This window comes from Myxine glutinosa, chromosome 5 (genome assembly GCF_964187855.1).
Source record: "Myxine glutinosa chromosome 5, kmMyxGlut1.1, whole genome shotgun sequence".
Classification (NCBI taxonomy): domain Eukaryota; kingdom Metazoa; phylum Chordata; class Myxini; order Myxiniformes; family Myxinidae; genus Myxine; species Myxine glutinosa.
Genome location: NC_136265.1, coordinates 131,627,545 through 131,651,587, shown reverse-complemented (window position 1 = coordinate 131,651,587; position 24,043 = coordinate 131,627,545). Strand labels below are relative to the sequence as shown.

The window sequence follows — 24,043 nt, the reverse complement described above, 5'->3', positions numbered from 1 at the left end:
GTACAAAATGTTAACATGTATTTGATTATGCAACTTATCGCGAATATAAAGACAGTATTTTGCAATTCAAAACCTTTGATTCGTGTCTTACCATTCCCCATAGCACTAATTTGTTACTTTCATTGGATTCCTTGTCCCTGAAAATATAGGTTTAGTATATTTTTAAAAGTTTTTAGGGTAATTAGAGGCAGAAATAGAACAAAATATGTATTTTACAGTGACCATTTTGAAAATCCAAAATGGCCGCCATACAGGTATCTCTCCAAATGTAAACATTGATTTTTAGTTTCCTTATGCTATAACCTTTTCAAAAATGTATAGGTTTGCTAATCTACCATGATTTTGAACGAAATAGAATTTATTGACATAGTGAACCTGACTATAATGTGAGCTGTTGTATTTTTCATAGAATTGGTCTGTCCTGTGGGTCGTAACTTGCCAATGCATTGATAGTCAGTCCTCTGGCATCATAGCTTATTAAAAGCTTTTAATTATTTTTATTTATAGAAATAACTTTTTATAGATATTTTCCAGGTACAGCGAGTTCGAATTGGCTTCCGAATCATCGGCAGGACAAGTGAAATTTGCATATTGCTAAATAGTGTTTCATTTTATAAAGAATCTTTTGGCTTTATTTTAAATCTAAAATGGGAATGACATCTGATAAAACTTCCCCCTGTGGTAGAATGTGCTGAAATTCAGTCATTTTCAGGATTGCAACAAAACCTTTCTGAGACTCTTCCATATCACTCTTCCCCCTGAGGCTTGAAGCAGGAATCATGCCACCATCTTGTGTCATTCCCCATACCTACCCTTGCTCATTTTTTAAAACCCCATTAACCCTTTCTAACCTTGTTACTTGGATGTTGCTGTGTCCTCCTCTCTCTCCCTCTTTCTCTTTCTCCTCCCCTCTCTCCCTCTTTCCCTTTCTCCTCCCCTCTCTCCCTCTTTCCCTCTTTCTTTCTCCTCTCCTCTCCTCTTTCCCTCTTTCATTCTCCTCTCCTCTCTCCCTCTTTCCCTCTTTCTTTCTCCTCTCCTCTCTCCCTCTTTCCCTCTTTCTTTCTCCTCTCCTCTCCTCTCTCCCTCTTTCCCTCTTTCTTTCTCCTCTCCTCTCTCCCTCTTTCCCTCTTTCCTTCTTCTCTCTCCCTTTTTCCCTCTTTCTTTCTCCTCTCCTCTCTCCCTCTTTCTTTCTCCTCTCCTCTTTCCCTCTTTCTTTCTCCTCTCCTCTTTCCCTCTTTTTCTCCTCTCCTCTTTCCCTCTTTTCTCCTCTCCTCTTTCCCTCTTTCTTTCTCCTCTCCTCTTTCCCTCTTTCTTTCTCCTCTCCTCTCTCCCTCTTTCTTTCTCCTCTCCTCTCTCCTTCTTTCTTTGTTTATCCTCTTCTCTCTCTCCTTCTTTCTTTGTTTCTCCTCTCCTCTCTCTCCCTCTTCCTTTCTCTCCTCTCCTCTCCTCTCTCTCTCCCTCTGTCTTTCTCCTCTCTCCCTCTTTCTCTCTTTCTCCTCTCCTCTCTCCCTCTTTCCCTCTTTCTCCTCTCCTCTCTCCCTCTTTCCCTCTTTCCCTCTTTCCCTCTTTCTCTCTTTCTCTTCGACCTGTCACTTCATGTGTGTTCATTTCGATAAACAGGGGAATGGGGAACAAGGGATATGAGAGCATTTATGTACACAGTCCTCTTTACAACCAAAATGCACGCCCTGTGTATCGTACAAATGTAAGATACTTAATGAGGCATACTACAGAAGAAGGACCAGGTAGAATAAGGTAAGACCAAGGAATACACCTTGTCACCCAGATTTGGACGAAGTGACCAAGGCGAAGCTAAAAAGGCAGGAACAGCAGTATGTCTCCGCGGCAGTAGGTCGGGCTCCTGCCGCTCGTTGACTCCTTGGCTGACCCTAACCTAATACCCAAATAGCTGGCCCTAACATCTGGCTCCAGCCGGCTTACACTTCACGCAAGTTCTGCGAACATAGCCAGGGTGCACCCTTTGTGCCGGCCGAACCAGCACCCTTGTGCCAAAACTTGTACCCTCTGCCTGGTTTCCCCCAAAAAGAACAAAGAGGACCAATTGCAGAGGTGTATAAAACATTTAAAAGGTTCCAGGTGGTGGAGGCGGAGCGGTTTTAAACAGGAACATACAGGGAAGGAACTACGTGTTTCCTAATATTATTTTTACCTCACTTTTGCTAAACGTGTACTATGAACATTACCATTGTTGTGCTCTGCTAAGTTAACCTCTGTTGCACCTATTCAGGCAATATTGTGCGATATGTAATATATTGTTACAGACGCGGCTTAGATGTTATTTACCAAGCGGTTTGGTATGACCACGTCTGCACAGGTTACCCGATTATACCCGAACGTTGACTAATCGCGCTACGCTAGGTCAATGAAGGAAAAGACACACGGCTGGGATTAAAATGACACGACACCAGGGATACGGTTCTCAAGACCTCCGGAGGAGGTTATATTCGTTCGGAAGGTTAGATTACAACTACAAGAGGGACAGCAAAGGAAGATAGGCACTTAGACACAATCTTATATTATTCCCGACAGACCACAGAGAAACAGGACAAAAACTGACTCACACGGGGATTGATGGCAAGGAAAGCGGGTATTCGATGGCCAGCACAAGGTGCACCTTGTGCTCAGGGACAGGATAGCGAGGCCCAAAAGATGCAGGAGGTCTCTCAGCGCTCGGAGGTGGCTCTCTTGTCTTCTCAAGCTCGGGGCGCATCTGACGTCACGTCCGGTACGTGGCCGCGTATATCCGGCGGGGAGTGACACGCCCTCGGCTCGTTAGCTCCGCCCCAGATGGAATCGGCTCGTTGCTTCTCATTGGGTGCGTGCGGGGGGGTTACCGGCTCCACCCTTGACGAGGGGCTGACAGGGAGCCCCTTCGTGGTAACCCCGCCGGAGCGCATCGTCAATGGCGGCTAACCGAGCTGGTGTGAGGACGCACACTCCCCCCGCGCAGCGCCGTTGTTGTAGTTGTTGTTTGTAGTTGTAGTTGTTGTTGTTGTTGTTTGTAGTTGTTGTTGTTGTTGTTGTTTGGGGAAGAAGATGGGAGGAGGTATGGGAAAGGTCCTAAACTCACTACTGGTGCCATATAATCACATTCTGGTGCAACGAAGAGTCAGAATTAATGGAAACGAGTCCTTAACTGACATAGACTAAGAATAACTAGCAAGATGTCCGAAAGTTGTCTACGTGAGATGCGGTGGACCTGGGCACGACATTTAATGGGGGAAAAAGGGGAAGGTCGGTTCTACAGAGTGTTGTTTACAGACAATGGGACTAGGGAATGGGGGATTGGGGATAGTTGGGGAGTATTGGGGAAATAGGGGAATATTTACAAGCGGATATGGAGGCCAAATTCCATATTCGCAACAATATAATCTTCTTTTGAGAAGTGGGTTGTGTCCCCAATCATCGTGCCTTGGCAGCATGCTATGGGCCCCTTTGGTAAATGATAAAACTGATTTATCACCAAAAAAGGATTTGTGTGCTTGAATATACGTTAATTTTCCATCTGTATTGGGTGACAGGCAAGCCAACTGAAGGAGGAAGGGAATCGTGCACTCAGTGCAGGCCGTCTTGATGATGCCATGCGCTGCTACACAGAAGCTATTGCTCTTGACCCCAACAACCACGTTCTGTACAGTAACCGTTCTGCTGCCTATGCCAAAAAGGGTGAATACAAACATGCCCTTGAAGATGCCAGCCATACAATAGAGCTGAAGCCAGATTGGGCTAAGGTGGGTGGAGCCAAGTCATTTGATTGGTGGAGCATGTGTGCTGATGAATGGCTGTGCTTGTAATTTCATTGCCATTTTAATTTTCTGCTGCGTATTTAAAACTGTAACTTACTATTCAATCACATTCCCACTTTCATTCTCGAGTGCAAGCGAATCGCTGAACTTTGCTAATGACGGTGAGATACGACACATGGCCTCATGGCGAGCCTTCCTTCTCTTGCAGGGTTATTCTCGTAAGGCTGCAGCACTTGAGTTCCTCGGCAGGCTAGAGGAAGCGAAGAAAATTTATGAAGAAGGGATGAAACACGAACCTGGAAATGTGCAACTTCAAGATGGCCTTCGCAGCATTCAAGATAAGATTGCAGGTATGATATATAATATAATAATTATATATGCTTGGTCTTAAAACTTCTGTTAATTTAAAACGTTTGGTGAGATTGTATTGTTACTATCCAGAGTTTGTCATGTCCACATTGCAGTATTCCTTCCATGTTTTCACTTTGTGTCTAACCGTTGTTACGGATTCGGCACTTCCGTGGTTGTGGTTTTCATCCACTTGAGACATTTCTGGTTCTCGGTATTATGGTTATTGTTGTTTAAGGGAAATGGTTATTGTGGTTAAAAGGTTAAAAGCGCTCATGGTAAAAAAAAGAGACAGGAAGCCGGATCGAGAACCGGAAGACGACGAGATGAGAGGAGGAAGAAGGCGGGAAGAGAAAAGTGGAAGAAGATGCGTGTCTTGAAGCTCCGTAGCGAGCGTGATCGAACGAAAGCCGTGATTGAACCTTTGAGTCTCCTTGAAAGGAATTTCCTGCGATAGGTGTTATCAGGTGTTATCAGGTGTTATCGCTGGAGTATTGAGAAACCTGCGTAGTCAGGTATAGGCGTTGAGGTTCCGGAGAATCCTCGCCTAGGCGCTTCGACTCAAGTAAGAGCCGTCGGCCATTTTGCACCGCGCGCTGCATTCACCGAAAAAGGTTTCGCTACGCGTCAGCTTTTCTCACCCCCTGGTCGTCTGCCGGGAATGTGTGTGCGCGAAAGCGGCGTTTGAAGAATACGTTGCGGTTCGCTGATTGAACTGCGAACATGCACGTCTGGATCGCGCCTTTGGGATTTCCCTTTCCGCCGCCAGTTTGATGTTAGTTTGGACCATGTGACTGGCCACGCTTTGCCTACGCCTCATTACTCACCTCATCGCCTCTTTGCCTCTTCGCCGGGATCACCTTTGAGTTATAGAGACATTGAGGAGGGTTCTGTTCCAGTCACTGGGAGGGCGCAGTGAGTTATCTTATTTTAGTGGATGGTACCATCTCAAGATATATTGAGTGCACTTTGATTACTATTGGTTGTACCTTTATTATTGTGTGTGATTTTCAATACAACATCTGTTCGTTTATAATCCTTGGTGTGGTTTCACTATTGATTACTGACACAGAATAACATATTTATTTCTGCCGTGGCTCCTCTCGGGGTTCGGAGGTATACCGAGACCAGGAGGTCGGGGAGGAACACGTAACACCGTATACTGTTTGTTTACTGTAAAACCGTGTTTGTGTTTCAACAAGAATACTATCCTGAAACCCCATATGTCTAGTATAAATGCCAACATTTTCCTTTCTTGACATTGGATTTATGACAGAAAATACTATATGAACTTGTGTGAACTAAAACAAGAAGAAAAAGTCATAAAATGTCATAGTCCCCGTGGTTTTGGGAATTTTGCTGTACAGAGTTGAAGGCCTTCGGTCGACCATCTTTGGTCGATTACAAAACAAAATGTTCTGCATATCATACTTATGTATAATAATAATAATAACAATACATTTATTTTATATAGCGCTTTTCAAGAAGCCCAAAGACGCTTTGACAGAGTACAAAAAACAAGTGCAAAAAGACAAAAATCAATAGGTAAATAATCAAAGGAAGGAGAAGGAGAAGAGATAGTCAGGGGTTAAATGATGTGGGTTAAATGTTAAATGCAGTGTTGAACAGGTGGGTCTTGAGTGATGTTTTGAATGTGGTGAGTGAGGAGGAGTCTCTGATGGTGTGAGGTAGTGAGTTCCAGAGGGTGGGAGCAGCGATGGAGAAGGCCCTGTCCCCCCAGGATCTGAATTTGGTCCGGATGGGGGGGGGGGGGGGCGGAGGTTGGTACCAGTAGAGCGGAGGTTGTGGGTAGGAGTGTGTCTGGAGAGGAGGTCAGCCAGGTAGGATGGGGCCAGGTTATGGAGGGCTTTGTAGGTCAAGAGGATGATTTTGTACTGGATTCTCTGGGGGATGGGGAGCCAGTGAAGCTTGTAAAGGACGGGGGTGATGTGGTCACGGGTCCGGGAATGGGTGAGTAGACGGGCAGCGGAGTTCTGAATGTATTGGAGTTTATTGGTGATTATTGAGGGTGAACCATAGAGGAGGCTGTTGCAGTAGTCCAGACGGGAGGTGATGAAGGTGTGGATGAGGGTTTCTGCAGCCGTGGAGGAGAGGGATGGACGGAGACGGGCGATGTTTTTCAGGTGAAAGAAGGCTGTCTTTGTGATCTGTTTAGTGTATTTGTCGAAGGAGAGGTTTTGGTCAAAGATGATGCCAAGATTCCGGATGTGAGGGGAGGTGGATACTGGTGGATACTGTGCCAAGTTTGAATAAAATTGGACCATGCATGTTCAATAAATGGTTGGGGACACGTTTAAGTAACAAAATGGCCACCAGTCGGCCATCTTGGATCTGATCTCGAAAGAAAATGTCGTGCATATGTAAGCCATCATTCATTATATCTGTGTGCCATGTTTGAACAACATCAGTAAATGCATGACCGAGAAATGGTTGAGAACGTGTTCAACATCGGTTTTTTCACAATTAAAATGGCCACCAGTCGGTCATCTTTAATCGCATCGCGAAACAAAATGATGTGCATACGTATACCATCATTTGTTTTTTTGCCAAGTATGAACAAAATCGGTCCATACATCTCGGATATGGTTGTGGGCTGCGGACGCACGGACAGACGCATGGATGGACGGTCGAGACCCAATCTATAAACCCCTGTTTTGGACCAAGTCCAACGCGGGGCTAATAAGGCGGTGTGGAGTAGAAGTTACTTGTGGCCTTGTGGGACACCATGGCTTGACCATGATGAAAGTGCCAAGGAAAAAAATATCAAAGATTGGGTGAAGTTTGTGAAGGGGGGAAGAGGTGGGGCTGGTTGTTGTCACCACAGCATCCACAAATAGCAGGGTTGGTGAGGGGGGGTGGGAGCGGAGGGCGGTAATGGGGGGGGAGGAACTCCAGTGGAGTGGTCCACTATCAACCAAAGTGGCTCAGGGGTGTGGAAGGATGATGTCCTCTGGCAATGATTGTGAGAGGTGCGGAGCGAGCTTGAAGAGTGGAGGATGCTGAGAACAGAGAGCTCGAAGAACAAAGCACACCCACACTTTCTGCTCGTAGCCGCCTTTTATCACCTCAGCTCAGGGCTTCTCTGCCCACCCGGCGGGCGGTCTTGGTGGCTCTGTAGAAAGGTTTCCCCCACCTTCTGGAAGCCTCGTGATCCTGTGGGGTGGTCTCAGCGCAAGCCACTTGGCCATACCGTATTCTCGGCGTTTCCATCCCATGTGGCCACCTGGTGCCGCCGCGAGCACTTATCTGCCCTTCCATACCTGAGCCATGTGGACATACGTGGCCAATGATTTAAAAAGAAAAGAAAATGTAATCACAGAACTCAATGGGGAAAACCACTTTTAAAAAGGTGGGGAAATGGGGATTTAGACACAAACATTTTTGGAGGGAAGATTAGGGGCCTCGCTAAACAAAACTCCGCACTGCCATGTCAAATGTAGTTATTACATGTGCTTGTGCTAAAAATGTATTATGAAATGACATGTATTCCCAATTAATGCCTTACCCATATCTATAACAATATATTAATTTCTCCTTGATTTTTGCAGAAAGCTTTGCACTGCCTTGTATCACTTTTCTTCTTCTGGAGTTTCCTTTTTTGCCGCATTCCAATTATTATGATCTGTACAGCCAACCTAATTGCTCCCTGTCATTTTCTTCACCAATCTTTCCCACATGTTTTCCACAATTAAACCTGGAAGCTCGAGCTGGCAGGCCTTTCACCAATCCGTTTGCACAAGCAGACCTTAAGCAGCGGCTCGAGACGGATCCTCGGACACGCAGTTGGTTGTCTGATCCAAGCTACCAAGAACTTCTTCGAGAATTGCAGAGAAGCCCCAATATGCTTGGCAGGTTCGATGAATTTTTATAAATGAGAAAATTGGACTTTCTTTCTGGCCTGTTCGATAAAGGGTGGCCTGATAGTCACATTGCTTCCTCCCAGTAAATCATTTGTTCCTAAACTCTTTTGATATACAGTACAGATTTTGTTGTGCAGTACTTACGGTACAATAATTAATCGGTCATTGTATCTGCATGCGCTCCATCTTTCTCCTTGCACCACTGAATTTGGTGGCAATACCTCTTGGTCATCTTGTGTAGTATTTGTGGAGTCACTAAAAACAGATGTATTACTGAGGTGGGGTAAAGTGACTTTCAGGCCACCCTGTAGAGTTGATATAATCGTACATATCGCTTCTATGGACTTCATTTTATTGAATCCTGTATTGTGTCCTGAAGCATTGGTGTAATTTCAGATAGCATTTCAATCCAATTTACTCAATCTAAATTGATACCATATATGGCCGGGTCATAAATAACGGGTTGATGTGAGGAAACAATAGGAGCTGGGGAGGAGGAATAGGAATTATCGAGTGGGGAATAGGAAGAGCATAGAGTTGGGGGGAAGAAGAAGATCTACCTATACAGTACACAACGAATATATCCCAGCTCCCTGAAACCATGGGTAGGGTTATCGAAGCACAAATACTAATGAGGTAACTGTCTTGGGAACCTGTGTGTCTAGATGCGTGTTCACCCTGGGGCTGGATTCCAAAACCGTCACAATTCTTTCATCTGCTCCTGAATCTGTGCTCCATGACTTGAAACGAAGGCCGTGACTCTGCTGAGGTCCTTACTGTTTTGGGCCCGAGAAGAACAGAATGGCAATTTGGAAACTATGTTGAGTGAAAGTGGCGTTGGAGGCCGTTTCATAATGAGTGTCAGTTTCAAAAGACTTGCGAACAAAGGTGAATACAGTCCAACATGGAAATCTGAGACTAGACCCCTTCACTTTTTTCACATTTTGTTATGTTGCAGCCTTATGCTGAAATCGTTTAAATTCATTTTTTCCCTCATCAATCTACACTCAATACCCCATAATGACAAAGAGGAAACAGGATTTTAGAAAGTTTTGCAAATTTATTAAAAATAAAAAATTGAAATATCACATTGACATAAGTATTCATACCCTTTGCTATGACACTTGAAATTTAGCTCGGGTGCCTCCCATTTCTCTTGATCATCTTTGAGATGTTTCTACACCTTGATTGGAGTCCACCTGTGGTAAATTCAATTCATTGGACATGATTTGGAAAGGCACACACCTGGCTATATAATGTCTCACAGCTGACAATGCATATTGGAGCAAAAACCAAGCCATGAGGTCGAAGGAACTGCCTGCAGAGCTCAGAGACAGGATTGTGTCGAGGCACAGATCTGGGGAAGCGTACAAAAAAATTCTGCTGCATTGAAGGTTCCCAAGAGCACAGTGGCCTCCATAATTCTTAAATGGAAGAAGTTTGGAACAACCAGGACTCTTCCTAGAGCTGGCCGCCTGGCCAAACTGAGCAATCGGGGGAGAAGGGCCTTGGTAAGAAAGGTGACCAAGAACCCTATGGTCACTGACTGAGCTCCAGAGATCCTGTGTGGAGATGGGAGAAACTTCCAAAGGACAACCATCACAACACTCCACCGATCTGGGCTTTATGGCAGAGTGGCCAGACGGAAGCCTCTCCTCAGTGAAAGACACATGAAAGCCCACTTGGAGTTTGCAAAAAAGCACCTAAAGGACTCTCAGACTGAGAAACAAGATTATGTGGTCTGATGAAACGAAGATTGAACTGTTTGGCCTCGATTCTAAGCATCATGTCTGGAGGAAACCAAGCACCGCTCATCACCTGCCCAATACCATCCCAACGGTGAAGCATGGTGGTGGCAGAATCATGCTGTGGGGGTGTTTTTCAGCAGCAGGGACTGGGGGACTGGTCAGGGTTGAGGGAACAATGAACGGATCAAAGTACAGAGATATCGTTAATGAAAACCTGAAACGGAGCGCTCAGGACCTCAGACTGGGCCGAAGGTTCACCTTCCAACAGGACAATGACCCTAAGCACACAGCCAAGACAATGCAGGAGTGGCTTAGGGACAACTCCGTGAAGGTCCTTGAGTGGCCCAGCCAGAGCCCTGACTTGAACCCAATCGAACATCTCTGGAGAGACCTGAAAATGGCTGTCCACCAACGGTCCCCATCCAACCTGACAGAGCTTGAGAGGATCTGCAGAGAAGAATGGCAGAAAATCCCCAAATCTAGGTGTGCAAAGCTTGTCGCGTCATGCCCAAGAAGACGAGGCTGTAATCGCTGCCAAAAGTGCATCAACTAAGTACTGAGTTAAGGGTCTGAATACTTATGTAAATGTGATATTTAAGTTTTTTCTTTTTAATAAATTTGCAAAACTTTCTAAAATCCTGTTTTCTCTTTGTCATTATGGGGTATTGAGTGTAGATTGATAATAATAATAATAATAATAATTCATTTATTTTGTATAGCGCTTTTCCAGAAGCCCAAAGGCGCTTTGACAGAGTGGAAAACATAATGCATAACAATACATGAAAACAACAATTACAAAAAGACAAGAATCAATAGGGAAATATTTAAAGCAAAAGGAGGGAGAAGGAGAAGAGATAGTCAGGGGTTAAATGCTGTGGGTTGAATGTTGAATGCAGTGTTGAACAGGTGGGTCTTTAGTGATGTTTTGAATGTGGTGAGTGAGGAGGATGAGGGGAAAAATGAATTTAAACGGTTTCAGCATAAGGCTGAAATGGCATATATTCTCTTTATGCAATACATAACAAAATGTGAAAAAAGTGAAGGGGTCTGAATACTTTCTGAATGCACTGTATTTCTTTTTCCCACCAACGGCCTACAGCACAGACCTGAAGGCTGCTCCAATTTCCATCGCCAAAGATCCTACCGTTGATATAGATTCAATATCGCTAGAGGAAGTTTGTGCCGTGAGAAGTTTATGAAGTGGGTGTAATCTTGTTGACGATGGTAGCCAGCCAGAGTTGTGGAAGTACATGTATACCTGATGTATCCACTTATGCAAAACGTGTCTTGACCTCTGAGAAAGTGTGACATATTGGCCGTGTCCCCTTTGACTGGAAAGAGGGGGGTCTTTGTGTCTTTCTTCTTTTTTTTTTTTTCTTTTTTTTTTTTTCCTTTTTTTTTTTTTCCTTTTTTTTTACAAAAGCAAGGGCCTATGTGTGGTTATGGTATAACTATCACCTTGTTGATAATAGGTTTTATAAACTGAATGTTGACAAATGTATGCCAACTGCCATGGGAAGCGTAATCAAGCTGCCCTTTCAAGTATTAGACGTTCATGGGAGCAAGAGATCTGTTTTTGTAAAAGAGCTAAGCAAGCCTTAGAACTAAGGCCAAAGTATATTTCATACAAAGTTTGTCACATGGTACACATGCACTTTTGCCCCAACGTCAAAATGCATGGTCATGAAATAAATTCTCATTATTTCCACCTTCAGATGTCATAAGCAAAGCAAAAATATGCCTTAAAATGCAAGGCTTTTGTCTAGGCTGCAATACAATACTGCTTGAATGTACATTGCATGATGGGTACTTTTCGTAAAGGCCTCGTCTGTCTCAGACAACACAGTCCATGAACTGAAATTTAGTTGACCAATCAATGGAAAGAGAACCAGATGGGAAACCTTCCTTTGGCAGTCTCGCAAATACACGTTTTGTTTTTCTGTGAGCAGGATGTCTCAAAAGGTTATGGGCGGATTCGGACTAAACTTGGTGGCCAGGTTGGGTGTGTGACGAGGATGAATTAATTTGATTTTTGGGGAAGATCCGAATCTGGATACGAGCCCTCCCCCCACTTCAAAATGATCCCTCACCTATGAGAAAAAAAAAAAAAACCACCTTGAGAGGCCATTTTTCCCCGCAAAGCGGGGGTTGGCCTTTTTCGGGGACCGTGGTTGTTGTTGTTTTTTGGTCCCCTTTTTGAAGCAATGTTTTACGGCCGGATACCCTTCCTGCCGCCAGCCCTGTTTGTCGCCTTTTTACGACACACAGGGAATTACCAGTGAACTGGTACTCAATTTGCCGACCTCGGAAGGATGACAGGCTGAGTCAACCCCCCTGGCGTTAATTCAGCGATCAACTGGGATTCGAACCCAGGATCCTTGGATCCTAAGCTGGCGCCCTAGCCGCTAGCCCAGCACCAGGCTAGCCCAACACCTTCACCTATGAGAGATGGGGCCAAAAACGATATATATATAGGATCATCATTCAAAAGGTTTTGGAAGGATTCAGACAAAACTTTGTGGATGAGTTGGTTAGGTGACGAGAACAAGCCAATTAGATTCTGAGGCCTGTTCTGCATCAGGACCTGAACATCAGTGGGATACTGTTCAGCCTGGTGGAGATGTGCGCTGTACCGATTGCCGTTCAAGTTTCCTCTTGTGGTCCAAAGCAAGAACGAAAATTCGAAATTATGGCCTTACTGTACATGTTAATCAAGTACTACAGACTTGTAAATACAAGTGCGGTTTTTGTTTATCAAGAACATGTACGCTGGTCCATTTGTTTTGTTTTGAAACTAAGATGCATGTTTTATTAGTTTGAAAAAGGAGTTTCAAGCCTGCCAACGTTTTTGCCGTGTAGGTGTACATGCATGTGTTTGATTCTTTGCTGTTTCTTTGTTCTGGACTCACCCGTTCCCATTTTTTACTTGAGAGTATGGAAAACCTTCATTAGCTTTGATTTTTGTTGATTATTTTTCTTTTTGAAGAACATGTAGCCAATTGTAAGGTACCCACTGAAACACCTAAGCGTGTGTTCTGGCAGCAAGCTGCAGGACCCACGGGTAATGACGACGCTGAGTGTTCTTCTGGGCTTTGACTTGTCAGCTGCTGAAGACGACGAAGAGGAGACCAGGTTCCCATCACCACAAAAGCCCACAGCACAATCTACCCCTGAACCAATGGAAGAAGACATTCCAGACAACAAGCGTGAGGTGAGGCTGAGTGACAGTGTGATTGTGAAAGATGGCTTTTATCCAGGAGGCAGTTTGTCTTTTGATTCCTGCTGACCCTTGCCTGCTTTCCCCCAATACTCTGCCTGCCATGATTTATTTTGAGCTTGTACCAGAAATGGTATCACAAAGGGTCTGCTTTTTAAAATGTCCACTCGGTCTGCTCCTGCCCCCCCCCCCCCCCCCCCATTTGGTGGAACTTGGTGCTGTGTGTTGTGTCCGAAGGTCATATTTAACTTTGTTCACAGGGATCCCAGAGTAGAATTTGGATGTTAAGATGGTGCCATGACTATTTTACTGTCTCAACAAATTACAAAGGAAGTGTGGAACCTAAACCCAGGCATATCCCCTGTAAATACATTCTGAGTGTTGAAAAGATATACAATTTCTATTTTATAGTTGTGGCTGCCATTGCCATATATATATATATATATTGATTTGGATATTTACTTTTTCTCTGATTTATTCGATTAATGTACACACCCCTGACTTGCTATAAAATGCGGCAGGGTGCAAATCAAACAAGAAAGAGCAATCAGAGATTGCAGGCCCTCACCAGGACGTGTTTTTTTGTTTTTTCAGGCTTTTCTGTTAAAACAAATATGGCTGAACCACATGACCAATGAGACGTCATTGGTTTTTTTTTTCTTCTTCACCAATTTATCCAAAGATGATGCTCAAGAAATTTCATCTTGATCGGATGAAGTTTTGTACTTGTAGATTTATGACGGCATAATGGAGGCACCTATGACATCATCATCATCAACATATTGTTACGGACACGGCTTAGATGTTATGATGGGCCGAGCGGAATGGCCGCCGTGTTCGCACAGTTTACCCGATTCCACCCGACGTTGACCCAAATCGTGCTATGCTAAATCAATGAAGGAAAGACACAACGGCTGGGATAAATGAAACGACACAAGGGGTACAGTTCTCAAGACCTCCGGAGGAGGATATAATTGGTGGTGGAGAAAAGGGGTAGATTACAAGGTAAGAGGTAAAGCACAGAAGAGATAGGCACTTAGACACAATCTTATCTATCCCAGACAGACCACAGACAAACGGAACAAGACTGACTTACACAGGGATTGATGGCAGGGAAGGGCAGGCAGTCGATAGCACAAGGTGCACCTTGGCTCAGGGACAGGATAAAGCACGGTCCAGTAGATGCAGGGAGGTGTCACGGCGCTCAGAGGTGGCGTCCTTTTCTCACCAAGCTGAGGGCGCATCTGACGTCACCTCCCTCTTCCTGCGCATGCTCAGCGGGGAGTGACACGCCCTCGGCTCGTTGGCTCCGCCCCAGATGGGATCGGTCCGCCGCTTCTATTGGGTGCGGGGGGTTACCGGGCTCCGCCCTTGACGAGGAGCTGACAGCGAGCCCCTACGTGGTAACCCCGTCGAGCACATGTTTGATGGCGGCTAACCAAGCCGGAGTGAGGACGCGCACTCCCCGCGCCGCCGCAGTTGTTGTTGCTGTTGTTGTTGTTGCTGAACCGTGAGGAAGAGCTGCGGGGAGGTATTGGGAGGTCCTAAACTTCCTAACGGTGCCATACAATCACATTCTGGTGCAACGAAGAGTCAGAATTAATGGAAACGAGTCCTTAACTGACATAGACTAAGAATAACTAGCAAGATGTCCTATAGTTGTCTACGTGAGATGCGGTGGACCTGGATGCGACATTTAATGGGGGAAATAGGGGAAGGTCGGGTCTACAGAGTGTTGTTTACAGAAAATGGGACTAGGGAATGGGGGATTGGGGATAGTTGGGAAGTATGGAGGAAATAGGGGAATATTTACAAGCGGATATGGATGGAGGCCAATCTCATATCCGCAACAATATGTTATTCCCCATGGAAAGTTCTTTACAATGAGCCATGTTTCAATTTTTTCTATGCAGCGCTTTTGGAGATAGAGGTGAATTTTTTTTTGGTTTTCCCAAGATGGCGCCCTTACCATGTGGACTATGACGTCATAATTATCATTAAAACAAGCGTTACACCTCGGTCCCCCGTCGGGGAAGTGATGTGAGTTGACAAAGTGGAAGACGCAGAAAACATGCTATGATATGATATTTCGCTCACAAGGTTCAGACATACATGGAGGCGGCCATCGTGGATTTTGACGTGGCGACCCAATTTTCAATAGCGTTCTTCCTTGTGCCGAGATACACCCAAGCACCAGATTAGAAGTTGGTACTTCGCTTATTTTTCAAGATATTCCGCTCAAGGTTCAGACATACATGACGGCGGCCATCGTGGATTTTGACGTAGCGACCCAACTTTCAATAGCGTTCTTCCTTGTGCCGAGATACACCCAAACACCAGATTAGAAGTTGGTACTTCGCTTATTTTTCAAGATATTCCGCTCAAGGTTCAGACATACATGACGGTGGCCATCGTGGATTTTGACGTGGCGACCCAATTTTCAATAGCGTTCTTCCTTGTGCCTACATACACCCACACACCAGATTAGAAGTTCGTACTTCGCTTATTTTTCAAGATATTTCGCTCACAAGGTTCAGACATATATATATATATATATGGTGGCGGCCATCTTGGATTTTGACGTGGCGACCCAATTTTCAATAGCATTCTTCCTTATGACGAGATACACCCACACACCAAATTAGAAGTTGGTACTTCGCTTATTTTTCAAGATATTCATCTCACAACGTTCAGACATACATGGCGGTGGCCATTTTGGATTTTGACGTGGCGACCCAATTTTAAACAGCGTTCTTGCTTGTGCCTAGATACACCCACACACCAGATTAGAAATTGGTGCTTCGCTTATTTTTCTAGATATTCATCTCACAAGGTTCAGACATACATGGCGGTGGCCATATTGGATTTTGACGTGGCGACCCAATTTTCAATAGGGTTCTTCCTTATGCCTAGATACACCCACACACCAGATTAGAAGTTGCTACTTCGCTTATTTTTCAAGATATTCATCTCCCAAGGTTCAGACATACATGGCGGTGGCCAAAAATATTCCATATTAAATGCCAAGTCTGTGTATGTGTGTGTATGTATATATATATATATATACAGTCACGTGAAAAAGTAAGTACACCCCATGTAAAGTTTTGACTTTTTCAACATATAGCTATTTGATCTTCATTTCAACAATATTGATAGATAATCAATAGATAGATAATAGATAGATAATTATAGATGATAAGATAATTTCAACAATTGATAATTGATAGATAGTATTTGCAAGTATGTGCGACTCCAAATAACAATTTGACACACGAAAAACATGTCACATCAACACATGAAAATAGCCTTGGATTTGGACGTGGCGACTCAATTTTCAATAGGGTTCTTCCTTATGCCTAGATACACCCACACACCAGATTAGAAGTTGGTACTTCGCTTATTTTTCAAGATATTTCGCTCACAAGGTTCAGACATACATGGCGGCGGCCATCTTGGATTTTGACGTGGCGACTCAATTTTCAATAGGGTTCTTCCTTATGCCTAGATACACCCACACACCAAATTAGAAGTTGGTACTTCGCTTATTTTTCAAGATATTTCGCTCACAAGGTTCAGACATATATATGGTGGCAGCCATCTTGGATTTTGACGTGGCGACCCAATTTTCAATAGCGTTCTTCCTTGTGCCTAGATACAGCCACACACCAGATTAGAAGTTGGTACTTCGCTTATTTTTCGAGATATTCATCTCACAAGGTTCAGACATACATGGCGGCGGCCATCTTGGATTCTGACGTGGCGACTCAATTTTCAATAGCCTTCCTGATGCTGAGATACACCCACACACCAAATTAGAAGTTGGTACTTCGCTTATTTTTCGAGATATTCATCTCAAGGTTCAGACATACATGGCGGCGGCCATCTTGGATTTTGACGAGGCGACCCAATTTTAAACAGCGTTCTTGCTTGTGCCTAGATACACCCACACACCAGATTAGAAGTTGGTACTTCGCTTATTTTTCAAGATATTCATCTCACAAGGTTCAGACATACATGGCATCAGACATACATGGTGGCGGCCATCTTGGATTTTGACGTGGCGACCCAATTTTAAACCGTTCTTCCTTGTGCCTAGATACACCCACACACCAGATTAGAAGTTGGTACTTCGCTTATTTTTCAAGATATTCAGCTCACAAGGTTCAGACATACATGGCATCAGACATACATGGCGGCGGCCATCTTGGATTTTGACGTGGGTTGCACCCACACACCAAATTCGAATGCGGTCCTTCGCTTACGCACGCCCACACGGAAGGACGGACGGAAGGACGGACGGATGGAGACACGGACGGAGGGGAAAACCATAGTCCCCCTTTCGCTCCGCTGTGCGACGGGGGACAAAAATTATTCAGGCGGAGTTGCACCTATGGTGAAAATTTCCTGTCAATTGGACAACGGTTGCAGTGAAAATCATATTTATTCTGCACACACACACACACACACACACACACACACACACACACACACACACACACACACACACACACCACACCCACACACCTCAAATCCAATACCCTCTCCTCTGTGGAGGGTAATTAAGAAGGGGCACTTGTGAGCGTGGTGGTGGTTGTGGTAGTGGAGGAGGAGGAGGTGGATAACTTGGCATAAATGATTCCAGATATACTTCAATTATCTAATTTATTTCAAATATGCAGCGCACGCTGCCATCATGACTTTACAATCCTGCCACTGTGACTTTACAATCCTGCCATTGTGACTTTACAATCCTGCCATTGTGACTTTACAATCCTGCCATCGTGACTTTACAAAGCTGCCATCGTGACTTTACAAACCTGACATCGTGACTTTACAAACCTGCCATCGTGACTTTGCAATCCTGCCACCGCGACTTTGCAAACCTGCCACCGTGACTTTGCAAACCTGCCACCGTGACTTTGCAAAGCTGCCATCGTGACTTTGCAAAGCTGCCATCGTGACTTTGCAAAGCTGCCATCGTGACTTTACAAACCTGCCATCGTGACTTTGCAAAGCTGCCATCGTGACTTTGCAAAGCTGCCATCGTGACTTTACAAACCTGCCATCGTGACTTTACAAACCTGCCATCGTGACTTTACAAACCTGCCACCGTGACTTTACAAACCTGCCATCGTGACTTTACAAACCTGCCATCGTGACTTTACAAACCTGCCATCGTGACTTTACAAACCTGCCATCGTGACTTTACAAACCTGCCATCGTGACTTTACAAACCTGCCATCGTGACTTTACAAACCTGCCATCGTGACTTTACAAACCTGCCATCGTGACTTTACAAATCTGCCATAGTAACTTTGCAAACCATGGCCGGAGTTGGACCCAAGGAAGGCTACATTCCTAGCCCTGAGTCTCTTTATTTCTATTTTTGTAATGACACACATGGGTTGCTTCTGTTCCCCATCTTTCATCTTATTGCTGCAGGCTTTGAAAGAAAAAGACTTGGGAAATGCAGCTTACAGGAAAAAAGACTTTGAGACAGCCCTCAGGCACTATGACACAGCGATCGAACTGGACCCTACCAATGTGATGTACCTGAATAACAAAGCAGGTAAGACTGATGGTTTTGGGCCTTGAGGTAAAACTGCATTTTTCATACAGTTGGAAATCCCTGCTGGCAATTCCAGAAACGGTCCATGTCCTAAACACTCAAGCTAAAATGCTGTCAGTTTGCCGTATATGGCTTCGTTAACGGTGTTTTGCTAATTGGTGATACTTTTGCAGTCAAGTATAACTGTTTGCTGTATAAAGTTGTGCAAATGAAACGATTTCTCAACTAGAGAGTAGATTGACTTGTTTGCTTTTTCTGCTGAACCCCAAAACCTTGGTTCCATTCAGCTGTGTACTTTGAGCAAGGTATGTTTGAGCTCTGCAGAAAGGAGTGTGAAAAGGCTATCAAAGTGGGGCGGGAGAATCGTGAAGACTACAAAGTTGTCGCTAAGTGAGTGATGCCCTCCAGTGTGCTGCTTTCCTTGTCATTTCCTTTTATAGTCAAGGTTAACTCTGATTTTATAACGCTTTGAAGGAGCTGTGAAAAGTTTGGTTTTTTTGGTTTTTTTTGGTTTTATTTTTAAAAAAATTTAAATCAGCATTTCATGAACTGTTGGACCCCTGCTTTTCGCAGGTTCCGCGTATTCGTGGGTGATAAAATGCGACACGTTTCTCTATTCGCGGAAGTGTCCTGCGAATCCGCGTTTTGTTTTGTTGTTTTTCTATTTGTGGCCATGTTCTGCGAATTCGCGGTTTTTCGGCAGCGCAAAAAAAAATAATTCACGAGCCGTTAGCTTCACATACGGTATTTATAAAACCTTCGCCGGATTTGCCTCGCCATTCGTGGATTTTGCCTCTATTCGTGGTTTGGTCCACTCTATTCGTGGGTTTTCGTGATTCAGGAACATATCTCCCCTTTTCCCATTGAAACAATGCCTCGCTATTGGCGGGTTTCGCAATGCGTGGATTTTCCAGGAATATATCTCCTGCGAATAGTGTGGTCCGAGGGTATTTTCTTTTCATCTACCGATTTATAGCTTCAGCTTCTGCATTATTTCTCGTCATTTCTATTGTCACTTTTGTGACGTCATCTTTCGTTTCTCCTAGGTCGTATGCACGTATTGGAAACTCTTACTTTAAGGAAGAGAAGTACTCGGAGGCGGTGTACTTCTTCAACAAATCTCTGACTGAGCACCGCACACCTGATGTGCTCAAGAAATGTCAACAGGTGAGGAAACTTATTTATCTCCAGGATCGTTGTGGGGGTGATAGGTTTTCGTTTCCATGATAACTTAAGAACGGCTGAAGGGATCCATGTCAAACTTGGTACAGATATACAGGGTGATTGAAAAGTAACTCCCTATTTTAAAATACTTATAATTTATTTCTTAACTATAATTTTTACAATAAATGGATATGGGAAGAAAGCGTATAGCATGAAGTTTTATTTAAAATTCGATATGGGCACCAGAATTCGCCACCAGCTTCTCAACCCGCCCGGGAACCGCGTCAACTGATTTCACCAGGAACTCTTGTGGGATGGAAGACATAACTTCTCGTATTCGCCCTTCAAGTTCTTCCAAAGTCGTTGGTTTGGTACAGTAGACTTGCTCTTTTACCCAACCCCAAATAAAAAAGTCACATGGTGTTAAGTCAGGGCTCCTGGCTGGCCACTCATATGGACCACGACGACCCATCCATCTCCCAGGGAAGTGGGCATTCAGCCATTCACGAACAACAATAGCAAAATGTGGAGGAGCGCCATCTTGCATGAAAATCAAATCTTCAACATTCTCCGAAGCACTGATAATTGGCCAGATTTCGTCTTGCAGCATGGTGAGGTACCTTTTGGCATTCATGGTATCGCGAAGAATGAAGGGACCTACAATCCTTTCCGAAGTCATTCCACACCACACCGTTACCTTGGGCCGATATTGCGTTTTTTCAGAAATAACACGAGGATCTTCTCCTGCCCAGTAATAGCAGTTGTGACGGTTCACAAACCCACCGATGTGACATACCGCTTCATCAGACCAGAGGATATTTTTAAAAGAGATCAGACCAATCTTCATACCACTAGCTGGGCACGCTCCTGCAGGGTAAGACGTCCAGCCGTTTGTAGGGCTTCCGAATTTCAAACAAAACATAATCTGAAAAAAAACCAACACAGATTAAATTCTCATACATTAAGGAACAAACACTAAAAATTTGAGAAAACTATTAGAATAAATAAATAATCTATAAATATTTTAAAATAGGGTGTTACTTTTCAATCACCCTGTACATAATGATATAAAGATGAACTCATTAGATTTTGCGGTCATGAGGTCAAAGGTCAGAGGTACCGGTGGGTGAAAATTCTGTTACCAAGCTAACTTGTGAACCAGTGATAGGATTTTGACTAAACTTGGTACAAGCATGTATAATGATGCATTAATGTGGTCAGAGGCATATCTGTTGACGTCGAAGAGTGCCATTCTTGTTGAGCTGAGTTGTGAGTCATCATTTGCGTGCACGGTTATATGCACCGAACCTTCTGCATTTTTGTTGAGTTGTTTATGGAGCTGCATAACAATTTATAAAAGAAACACTTCGACAGTTTACAAAGGGAAAGAATTTAAGACATTAATAGGGGAGGACTGGTGGGTATTTTGCCACTTTACAGAATGTCCGTGTTTAATATGCACCTTAAAACACAGCAGAAGACTTCATCATGAAGCCAATTTATATTTATTTTACGTGTTTATATGTCATTGGTGATGTTTCTTTTTAGCTGCCATCTCTCTTCCTCTATTTTCTCGAAGACAAGGAACCCAAATCCCCTTTTTCCCATCGGCCCTTGGCTTTGACTCTCGTGGTTAGGAACATCATGCCATTTGCCAGGAACATAACCCCCTCGATATTTAAGCATTAACTGTACATACAATTTGGCAGTTTGTAATATGAACAGTTTGTGTGGAAAAGGAATTTATAAAATTGGTGAATATCATTTGTTTTTATTTGATGCTGCAATTTGAAACCAAAGCCTTGCCAAGAGTTGGGAATTGGAGAATTGTACCAAGGTATTTCCTCGTGTCTTTGTGAATTTATTTGTTTTGGGATAACCTTTTACAATATCCAATTTATAGACAGTATTTATTATTTATTTATTTACAGTGTTAGTGGTCATTGGAAGCTCTTGGGATATTTCCTCGATGTTAATCATGTTGTGCCTTTTTCACCCTTAGGCAGAGAAGATTTTGAAGGAACATGCACGCTTGGCATACGTGAACCCCGAAATGTCTCTTGTTGAAAAAAATGCTGGAAATGAGTGTTTCCAGAAAGGTGAGGCACTCGTGTGTTTGTCAATCTGCTCCAAAGGGTTGCTTTGTTTTTGTCTTAAAAGCCAGGCTACAAAGTAGTTGACCATCTTCTTTTTTTTTTTTTAAGCCTACCTTGACTTTAGTCCAGTGAGCTTATATGATCGAGCAGTCTCCATGCTCCTGGTGTTGGGCTAGCGGCTAGGGTGCCAGCTTAGGATCCTAGGATCCTGGGTTCGAATCCCGGTCGATCGCTGAATTAACGCCAGGGGGGTTGACTCAGCCTGTCATCCTTCCGAGGTCGGCAAATTGAGTACCAGTTCACTGGTAATTCCCTGTTTGTCATAAAAAGGCGACAAAAAGGGTTGGCGGCAGGAAGGGCATCCGGCCGTAAAACATTGCTTCAAAAAGGGGTCCAAAAAAACAACAACAACCACTGTCCCCGAAAAAGGCCAACCCCCGCTTGCGGGGAAAAATGGCCTCTAAAGGTGGTTTAAAAAAAATAAATTTAGTCTCCATGGATAGGTCAGCGAGTGAGTGAGTGAGTCTGTAAACACTTCAGTGATTATCACTTAAACCAAGCACACAATGTTGATGAAACTTCACAACAAGCTTCATATCCGATAGTGAAGGTGTATTGACCGCATCAAAATCTACTCTCATTAAGGATGTATATAGAGGCGGGGGGAGGTGGGGAATTTGACCCCCCCCCCCCCCCCCCCAGAATAGGTATTTGCTCTCTTCTCCGAAACTACCAACGTAACTTTACAAACCACCCCCCAGCCAGGATTTAATGGGGGTAGAGGCACTGTTGTCTCGAATCAGACTAGTTAACCCCTCCCAGCTCTTTTTATTCTGTGAAGGCAACTTTTTACATTCGTCTTGCTTCAATTCAAGGGGCTGGTTGTTCTGCTTTTGTTTTCTTTGTGTAGCCCCCACCTCGATTGACTTTTTGGCTTTGTGGCGGGCAATATCCCATTTAAAATAAAAACGACACACGCAATTTCAATGAAACTTGCCCACAACCTTCATCACCCATGATGTACCAAAGTTTGTTCAAGGCCTTTAAAAAATCGGGGTCTGTGGGGGGTTTGAGTGACTGTTTCTCCTGATCCATGTGAGCTTCAGGACCCATGGTCCAACTTTTTTTCTTTTTTTTCTCCCCTTGTGCTTAATTGGACAGTCTACGGACTCTACGAGTACTTATGGGGTGGTCACCACATGGTTTCCTTTTCTAGTCTCCTCTCTATTCCTACCCATTTCTCCACCCTCCCCTCCCCTCCTCCCCCCTCTTACCTGATAGTTATTTTAAGCACGGGTCTCAGGATCATGAACATTAGGAGACATCATTGTACTTTTACATGATTTACAAGGACATCGGTGGACAATGAACAAGTCAACAAAGCATTGGATTTGAACCTATGATCCCAGCATTGTTCTTCCTGTCCATTATTTTGACAAGTATTTGGTTTCCGGTCTTGCTGGCGAGGGTTCGTTTATTCTCAGCTCTCCATGCTATCCATCGAAATCGAAGTTAAGTAATTGTTCCCATTTGTATTTTCGTTATAACTTTATTTTATGGTGTATATATTGTCTCCCGACGAAGATTTTCGGTGCAAATCTTTCATACCTGTATTGAAAATCGTGTTAATTCGGGTCGTGTTTTGAGGCCTTGTAGTTGTACAGTGACCACTGTACAACCTTGAGGCTTTGTTTTTCTCTCAGCGGTCCGTGTTTTTGTGATCCAATAACTTTTGTTCTCTGTTTTCCCAATCTTTTCACCCCATAGCCCTCTTCCTTGTGTAAATCACAACTCAAAAAAATCCCAAAAAAAATATTTCCTTCTCTGTTCTCATTCGTTTATTCATTTTTATTCGTTCGTTCGTTCGACGTTTCTCCCCCATTTCCCCAGATAGATTGTCAAATTTCAACTCGTTATTTTATCGTCCATGCGTTATTGTTTTGATTATAGTTACTTTTGGTTTGAATTTCCTGTAACTTGTAATTATTTAATCGTGTTCTGCTCCTCGTGTGCGGCCTTGTAGTTGTACCCCCGTCGGTGTTTGTTATCTTAATCGTGTTTTGCTTGGCTCTTAGTTTTTTTCCTTCTACCCCGAACATAATACTCTGTCTAACGTTCTAAATCCCCACCTCCCCCCCCCCCCACCCCCAAAAACCACACAAAAAAAAACATTTATTTTCCTTTCTCCACGTGTACTGTTGACTCATCCTGTATTTTCTGTCCAGGTGTGCTGTTCGCCCCGCCCCCATTAAC

The 24,043-nt window shown here is 43.9% G+C and overlaps 1 protein-coding gene across 4 annotated transcripts in view; it reads left to right on the top strand.

Moving 5' to 3' along the window:
• Positions 1 to 24,043, top strand: part of STIP1 (stress induced phosphoprotein 1) — a 41,300-nt gene that overhangs the window by 4,473 nt on the left and 12,784 nt on the right. For all 4 annotated transcript variants that reach the window (XM_078778728.1, XM_068116223.2, XM_068116224.1 and 1 more), the window contains exons 2-9: positions 3,543 to 3,752; positions 3,976 to 4,117; positions 7,838 to 7,988; positions 12,787 to 12,955; positions 18,404 to 18,530; positions 18,818 to 18,920; positions 19,577 to 19,697; positions 21,697 to 21,793. In XM_078778728.1, the coding sequence (XP_078634854.1) occupies positions 3,543 to 3,752; positions 3,976 to 4,117; positions 7,838 to 7,988; positions 12,787 to 12,955; positions 18,404 to 18,530; positions 18,818 to 18,920; positions 19,577 to 19,697; positions 21,697 to 21,793 (1,120 nt within the window). The remainder of the gene's footprint in view (positions 1 to 3,542; positions 3,753 to 3,975; positions 4,118 to 7,837; positions 7,989 to 12,786; positions 12,956 to 18,403; positions 18,531 to 18,817; positions 18,921 to 19,576; positions 19,698 to 21,696; positions 21,794 to 24,043) is intronic.